We start from the raw sequence: 9,152 nt of genomic DNA on the forward strand, positions 1-9,152 counted from the left end.
TAAAATTGTCACCATAAAAGTAGGTTTTGATGACAAAGTACCAAAAAGTAAAGTCATAAGAAGTAAATAAGAATTGTCCTTGCAACAAGTGTCACATATCTACTTCTTTTATATACTTAGTTACAAAATATCAAATTTCATAAGTAGTGTGATCATCCATTATGAGCTCCATTGTTTTTATCACCGTCCTGCAAAATTTTAAATAATCTTGTGTTAGTACATGTTATAAAATCGACTTCAATTAAGTCCAACAAATCAAATTCCAAATCCAAATTGATTAAACATGAAAATGGCAAAGCAACTATAATTAGATCCCACAACATTGCATACTCAGCCATTAGAACAAAAAATACATATCAAACACAAAAGAAATAGTCCCCTATACATGGTCACAAAAGGAGCTGTTCACACACAAATTTCAAATTATTGGAGTAGAGGAACAAACATTTACATGAGTAAAAAATTTTCAGAATTCTGGTTACATTTTGTTTTTTTTTTATTATCCATTAGCAGATTTGGCGTGTGGAGTCAAAATTGACTAAGCTAGAAATGGAAGAGGCAAGGAATAACAAGCAATTCGAAAGAGAAGAGATGGTGTAAAGTTGACTCGCAGGTAACAAGTAATTAAAAACTAAAAAGAATGCTACAATTCACAAGTGCATCATCATGCAATTGGTTTAGCTGAATAGTAAGTAGAAGTGTCAATTTAGCCCAAACCTTAGGGCTGGCCCTCAACCCTCCAAAAAAATTTTAGCCCACAGCCCTAAAAATTATAAAATGATATTTTGTAAGCCCAACCTTAATTCAGCCCTGCCAACAAAAAAGCAAAACAGGGCTGGCCCTATAAGCCCTCCAAGCCCTAAATCTAACCTTCTCCTCCCTGAGAGGCTGAGACCCTGACCAGAGAACGCGTTGAAAGGGTGAAATTGTGAAAGGATTTGCGTTGAAACGGTGAACTGTGAAAGGATCTGCGTTCTACACTTCTACCTACGAAATCCGTGGCTACTTCTCCTCGCTCACGCGGAATCAGAGATTCAGAGGTGGGTTTCTTTGTTTTCTATCCCTCTCTGAGTTTCTTCTTTGTTTGTTTGCAATTGCATCACCCATTTTAATTCTGTTGACTGTTGTTAATTGATTTCAAAATAGTTGAACTATGAATTATAGACTGTGAACTATGAACTTGTTTTTAATTTTTTCCCAAAAGGAGATTATGGAATTGAGAATCAAAGTTGAGTTTTAGTTACCATTTTTCAATAATCTGCTATTTGATTCCTACATAAGCAATTATTCTGATTTTAAACTTGTTTAATGTGATTTTGGTATTGTTGCTTAGCATGATTAACTGTTGGATTGTTTAGCTTCTGTCTATTCCATATTTTCTTTCTATGATGTTTTTGATTCATTATCTTCATATTTGGATGAGTTTCATGAGAATGGGTAATGGCATAATAAATCAAACGAAATTTTTAAATTGTTGATAACTAATTACTTGGATTGTTGATAACTAATTAGAAATTTTTAAATTGTAGAACTGGTATTGTTTTGAAAAATAAGTATTTGCAAATTGTAACTTCAACCGAGCATATATTGATTTATGTGCACTTTGTTATGCAGAGTAGCTCTCTGCTTTATTACATAAATTCCACAAACTGAACTATTTTGTCTCTTGTTAGTTGTTACTACTTCACAGTGAAGTTCCTTGATTGTTGATAGTATATTTTTGTCATTACTAATTGACTTTGTTAACAACTTGCATTGATGTCTTTCATGCTTAATTTTCTCGTTATCTTTTATCTTTCATTACCACCACAAACTTCCTTGTTTTTAGTTTTCTAAGTAAATCAGTTGCATAAGTGACATGTATGTATTATTCCTAATTCTAATAGTGATGATAAATCATACTCATGAGAGTGTGATATTGAATTGCCGTTCATTTAGGGGAAGACAAGAAAACTATTGATTGTGGGCTTGTGGCGGCTTCTGCAGACCCTTTCAAAGTTCAAAGCACATGCAGGAAGTCTGAGATATTCAAGTAATTTTTCCATACTTAGCTTCTAAAATGATGCTATTGAATGTAACTGCTGCATCTACAAATCTCTGTGCTTGGTTATCCTCCACAAACTTAACTCTCTCTGTCACACTCAAGGTTTTGACATCTTTGTCTCTAATATTTTAGTTTGCTAACTTGCATTCTATAGTTATACTTAGTCTTCTCTCTTTAATTTGTTTCATATCATTGACTCCATCAAGTAAACTTACTTTGGCTTATATAAGAAGAGAGTTCAGATTTTTTTGGTGCTTTAATTCTTTAAGAATTGAAATAATAAATTTATAGGTCCAAGAAAAATTACAATGCTAAACACGATTTATCAATTTCATACTATTAAAAGCTTTCAATCCGGCAGATAAAGTTCACTGTTATAATTTTTTTGGGATTTGTAAAAGGCACTCAGTTTGATTTAGTGGTAACATGATCTTGCTAGGTTGGAGAATTTTGCTTCAGGGCTTGAACTAATAAGCCAAAAGGTCTGAGGTTTTAATATTTGGAAAACACTGGTTTCTTGTTGACTATTCAATGCACTTTCTTGGTTTTAAATTACAGTAACGTAACATTGTTTTATCTTTTGGCCTCCCTTTCCATATGTGACTTTCTTTAAGATTCTTATTGTCTATTTTCTCCAACGATTATAATGCCTTCTAGAAACACTTTAGTTTCAGATCTTCAAATGATTTATTCAACAGAGAAAGAGAAATTGAGGCAGAAGAGGTCTAGGATACCTAATAGAATTTGTTTGACATCTGATGTGTGGACAGCATCTACCACTGAAGGATATATTTGTCTGACAGCTCATTTTGTTGATGAGAATTGGCGACTAGTGAGTAAGATTTTGAATTTTTGTCGAATGATTCCTCCCCATACTGGAACCGATATGGAAGCAGTCTTATTTAACTCTTTGAAGCAATGGGGTATTGATAAGAAAGTATTCTCTATTACTTTAGATAATGCTTCTGCAAATGACAACATGCAAAACATCTTAAAACTCATCTACGTAAGCAGAATAGTTTGCTTTGCGATGGAGAATATTTTCATGTGCGTTGCTCCGCTCACATTTTAAATTTGATTGTGCAAGAAGGGTTAAAGGTGGCTGCTGGAGCTTTATTTAAAATCAGAGAGAGTGTGAAGTATGTGAAAGCTTCTGATGGGAGAATGATGAAATTTAAAGATTGTGTGCAGCAAGCAGAAATTGAAGAAGGTGTTGGTCTAAAATCAGACGTTCCAACTCGATGGAATTCTACATATATGATGTTGGAAAGTGCAATTAAATTTGAAAAAGCGTTTGACATCCTTAGTGTTGTAGATGGAGCTTATAAAGATTGTCCGACAAATGAAGAATGGAGCTTAGAAAAAAAATGTGTGAATTTTTAGAGCCATTTTATGAAACTACAAACCTCATTTCGGGTTCATCATATCCAACATCAAATTTGTATTTTATGCAAGTTTGGAAAATTGAATGTCTTTTGGAAAATAATCAAAATTGTGATGATGTTGTTATTATGAACATGGCTTTCAGAATGAAGATGAAGTTTGATAAATATTGGAAGGATTATAGCACTGTCTTAGCTTTTGGGGCAATTCTTGATCCTCGATTAAAGTTAAAGTTTTCTTGAGGTTTTGTTACAAAAAACTAGATCCTTCAACCTTTGAATTGAAGGCAAATGAAGTATTGGAGAAATTTAAAAGGTTGTATGGAGAGTACATAAATACTTTTGGTGGTTCAATAATTTCTCAAAGTAGTAATCAATCTCCTATGTCACCTGAAGAAAGAAGGCTTACAAAGAAGAGCAAAATGGTGATGAAGGTATTTAATTTTAATATAGTATTATTTTCTCCTATTATGTTTATTCGTTACTTAAATAATCTTTATACTATATATTTTAGGAGTTCAGAAAATTTGACTGTGAAACCCAAACTTCCAAGGATAAAGATGAATTAGAGATTTATCTAAAAGAAGGTTTGATTCACACCAATGAAGATGATTTGAAGTATGATGTGCTGAATTTTTGGAAGATTAATGAGGATAGGTTTCCCACTCTGTCAGTTATGGCCAGAGATGTTTTAAGTATTCCCATCACTACGGTAGCATCTGAGTCTGCATTCAGTATTGGTGGACGTGTTTTAACAAAATATCGAAGTTCCACTCTTTATGAGCATGTCCAAATGCTTATTTGCACAAGGAGTTGGTTACGTGGATTTGTTCCAAATCATGATGGTAAATATTTATACTATTTTTTTCAAATAATATTTTAAATTGAATTTCTAACTGTTTTTTAATTGGTTGATTTTAGATGATGAAATTGGTGAAATTCATGAAGAAGAAGAAGTGTCAACAGCAACGATGCATCCCCCTCAACATTCATGATTTTAGATGATGAATTTTTGTATAAACTTTATTTTAATTTTTTAGAGACATTCTTGATGGTAAATTCTAGAGAGTAAGAAAAAGGGTGATGAGATAGTAAATGTCATGTTTGATTTCTTGATATATATAGTTAAAAGTTGGATTTAATATGATCAATGTACATTATTAACATTTATTTTTCAAGCATAAAAATAAAGGGATAAAACAAATTAATGACTTTTAATAAGTTTTATGTGTGTTGTTGAAATAGAGAATGTAAAAAAAAAAAAAAAAAAAAAAGAATTAGGTAACCCATGGGTTGGCCCTAGGGCTTTTGGCCCATGAGGGTTTTTGGCCCTGAGGGCTTTTTAAAAATTTGACCCTATTAGTTAAAGGGCTTTTTATTCTTCTGGCCCTATAAAGTAGGGCCAAAGCCCTATAGGGCCAAACATATTGACACCACTAATAGTAAGCAACCCATCTGTAACTAAAATCCATATTCCTTTTTCCTAATTAATGCTACACTACCTCAGGATAGTAGTAATTAAATTTAAATGACAAGAAAGAAATCTTAAAAGATATATGCAGGTTTTGTGACATGGCAAACAAAGGTAGAAAAAAGTAAATACTAGTTTTGTGTAATGATATATGCAGGTTCTGTTTGAGAGTAAAAATTTGATAGTAAAAATCTTAAATTAAACCTCTAATTCATAAACATTTATTTTTTAAGTGTGCAACTTGATTAATGAGTTATTCTTATTTCATAAAAAAGAAAAAAAATATATATTAAAAGAATAATTAATGGTTTATTTAAAAGAAGAAAAGGTTTAGAGTTTAACAAACAATCAGAAGTGTATATTAGAGAGACACTAAACTCAAATTACCACTAAATCCAAGTACTTTAATCATTCGTGGGAATTAGTAACCTCTTGAGGCAAAAAAAGATTGTGAGTATGATATTTAACAACTTAATTACATATAGGACAGCCAAATCATGAAAACAAGGGGACCAGTAGTAGGTCACATCTCTTTACTTTCCCATTAATTCAAAGAAAAAAAAACTCTTGAATCAAGAAAAAACCACTGGCTAGATACCACATCATGATAGATCATACATCTCTAATATCTCTCACAAAACAATAAATATAGATTCCTCCAAAGTTTTGTGAATAAATATTCTAACACTATAGACAAAACAAAAACAATGCTTCAAATTCCAAGCCCCAATCTGCTACAATTTCTTCCATGTAAGGCATTAGCCATTATTTGTTAGGCTAAACTCTCAAGTAGAAAAAGAAGCAAACTTTTTCAACAATGAGCAAACCAAAACCTCTTAAACCAACAATGACTAAGCATGTAAGCCACCACCACCAAAAGCCTCAGAAAAAAATTAAAATAAAAAAATATACTACAAAAGGGGTCTGAAATAGTAGAAGGTTATGAAACAGAAACTCTCATTGTAAAATTATGAAAGAAAACCAAAAAAAATATTAAAATATTAAACTTGAAGAGGGCAATAATCATACCTGTTCACTAGTAGGTACTTTCCTCTTCAAGCAATTTTCATGCAGTAGCTACATAACCAAAAAGTAAAATAAATTAAAATGAGAATGTATTAAACCATGTTCAAGTTTTTGCAATTAGTAAAGTAGTAAAGGAAGCCATTAGTTTAATTAAAATAATATTACATCAGATAAAAGTCACTTTTGATATAATATTTATCTTTAATTATATGCTTTTCTTTATTTAACCATATAATGTAAGGTAATTCTTTAAAATTTCTACATTCAAAATCACCAAAACCCTTAAAAGATTTAATGGATCCAATGTAAAAAGCATATCTGACCGGGGTCTTCAGGGAATAAACAAATTTTCTCTCCCTGATGAACCTAATAACATTAGATAATTACAATCATCACTCAATTACTACCACATAATTACTCATCAATTTCTAATTAATTAAAATACATTCTCACACATGCACTTGCAAGACAAAAAGAATCAACAAGGCTCAGCACTAGAGAGTGTGTGATATTATTCTTCATAATTGCTTTCATCAGAAGTGTTAATTATACTTAATGCTAAATTAACTAATTAACCAGAAATGGATTTATCATAAATTAATATATAATATTCTTACAGAATGTTGTTGATGCCTTGTGTTCCCTGATCCATTGCTCAAGTATGGTAAACTAAGGGCCTGAAATAATATCCAAGGAATTTTTTTAATAAAAAATAAATAGTTTAAAGTGAACCTTTAACAGCGTGCCCCACACACACACATATATCACTGACTCATCATAGTTGTTTGGGAAAATTGATTATTAGTAAAGGAATGTGTATGTATGGTACAAATATGTGAGAATTGAAGGAACATAAATGACCTCAATTTGACTCTAAAGGAATCTGATATACCCAATAGCTTCTAACAACACTTTGTGTCAGTCTGCAAAAAAAATTAAAATATAAATACCACACACCATAAAATTTAAATCCTCCATAGTCATATAATAAAGCATCGTTTGAGTTTTCATAACCTGTATTCATAGTTTTCATAACCTGTATTCAGTCAGTTTAAATCCTCTAATTAAATGTTAAGATGTTTCAGAGCTCATCTTAACACAACATTTAATTTGCTTTGCACAAGATCTCTTCATAACCCCAATTTTCAATCTCAAATCAGATCAGCCCAGATACATTTTCAATTCATTGAACATTCAGGAAACAGCAACATTGATAATTCACATACATTTAAATGCAAGAGAAAAGGTTTACTAGAACTTTCAAAGAATTACCTCTTCTACAAGATCCTCAGCAATTCCTCTAACAAGTTCACACAGATTGTTTTCAATAAATGATTCATTGATCCAGAAACTGATGTCCTTGTAACAAGGAGGATACTGTAGAAGAAAAAGAGAGAGAAAAGAGTTAGAATTCACAGTCAGAATTTAGTAAGCACATGACATGATATGTGTATTTGTTAACAAAAATAAAAAAAACAATAGATTCATAGTGCATACTTAGGAGCTTCAATTTATCTCAGAATTGTAATGTATCTTCCTTGTTCTATATAACAATACAAGCAAAAAATACCCTTCAAACACCCCAATAAAAATGTGCAATTTTGCCTTAAAATTTATTACAGGCAAGATCAAATTAAAGTAGGATATCAGGCATGAAGAACAGAAAACCACCATGCTCATCATTGCTCCTATGAGAAAAGCTATACTCATCATGAACAGGTTAAATGCAAAATGCTTTCCAGAGATGTTTAAGTTTGAAAATCAAAATTACTATCTCAGGTAGATGTAAGAGCAGTTTTCTTTTCCATACAATTCTAAACTCCTAAAGTAAAAGCAATAATGCAGCACCAATGACCAATCACCATCCAGAAAGTAATAGAAAATGATCCGAAATGGAATAATAAGCAGAGAATTAACATTGAAAGAACGCACCAAGCATAATCACAAGTAAACAAAATCGATAAAGCTAGAAAAAACAAACCTTGATGCTAGATGCGGGAGGAGAGGCGAGCAGCACCACGACCAGGGTTGGGTTGGAGAAGATGAGGCTGAGCAGAACCACGACACAGAGAGAGGCGAGCAGCACCACGACCACGGCTGGGTTCGAGAAGATGAGGCTGAGCAGAACCGCGATAGAGAAAAGTGAGCAGGACCACGACCAGGGCTGGGTTCGAGAAGATGAGGCTGAGCAGAACCGCGACAGAGAGAGGCGAGGAGCACCACAACCAGGGCTGGGTTCGAGAAGATGAGGCGAGTAGCACCGCGATAGAGACAGGCGAGGAGCACCGCGACAGAGAGAGGCGAGGAGCACCACGACCAGGGGTGGGTTCGAGAAGATGAGGCGAGCAGCACCGCGACAGAGACAGGCGAGGAGCACCGCAACAGAGAGAGGCGAGGAGCACCACGACCAGGGCTGGATTCGAGAAGATGAGGCGAGCAGCACCGCGACAGAGAGAGGCGAGGAGCACCACGACCAGGGCTGGGTTCTAGAAGATGAGGCGAGCAGTACCGCGCCAGAGACAAGCGAGCAGTACCGCGCCAGAGACAAGCGAGCAGCACCGCGACAGAGACAGGCGACCAGGGCTAGGTTTGATCGCGACGATGAAGCTGACGGCGCCTTAGCTTTTAGGGTTCGAGAGGGTTCGAGCGAGAAGATGAATTTTTGGGGTTTCATTGTTTTAGTTAGTGTGTAAGTTAGTAGTGTGTGTTGTTGGGTAGTAAAATTTGATAACTTAGAAAAAAAGGTTAAGCGTGGGAAAAATAGGTGGGAAACTAAATTTTTGAGAAGGGAACTCTATTGGCACGTTTTTTTACGGTGCCAAAATACACAAGGTATAGCCACGTTTTTGAAGCGTACCGGTTTCTTTCTATGGCTACGCCTTTTAAGTGTGGCAAAAACAAAGCGTGGCGAAATATCAAATTAGTGGCCACTCTCGTAAAAGCGTGCCGATTTCTCTCTATGGGTACGCTTTTCAAGCGTGGCAGTAAGAAAGCGTGGCCAAATTTCAAATAAGTGGCCACCCTTGAAAAAGCGTGCCGATTGCCCTCTATGGCAACGCTTTTCAAGCGTGGCAAAAAAAGCGTGGCCAAATCACAAATCAATGGCCACCCTCGCAAAAGCGTGCCCATAGACCACTTTTCGGCACGTTTTTAAAGCGTGACAAGAAAAAAGGGTGTCGATAGGCCTTTTTTCTTGTAGTGCCCGTTCTATCTGAGCTCAACATAGTCA

General features: G+C 34.3%; 1 protein-coding gene across 1 annotated transcript; it reads right to left on the reverse strand.

Annotated features, from left to right (window-relative positions):
- LOC107608127 lies at positions 6,239 to 8,597 on the reverse strand. The gene is made up of 5 exons (XM_021107849.1): positions 7,905 to 8,597; positions 7,196 to 7,300; positions 6,785 to 6,846; positions 6,541 to 6,600; positions 6,239 to 6,289 (listed from the first exon to the last, which is right to left on the reverse strand). Exons 1-3 carry the CDS (start codon positions 8,595 to 8,597, stop codon positions 6,826 to 6,828), a joined length of 819 nt encoding a protein of 272 aa, XP_020963508.1. The 3' UTR covers positions 6,239 to 6,289; positions 6,541 to 6,600; positions 6,785 to 6,825.

Source organism: Arachis ipaensis, chromosome B07, assembly GCF_000816755.2.
Source record: "Arachis ipaensis cultivar K30076 chromosome B07, Araip1.1, whole genome shotgun sequence".
Lineage (NCBI taxonomy): Eukaryota > Viridiplantae > Streptophyta > Magnoliopsida > Fabales > Fabaceae > Arachis > Arachis ipaensis.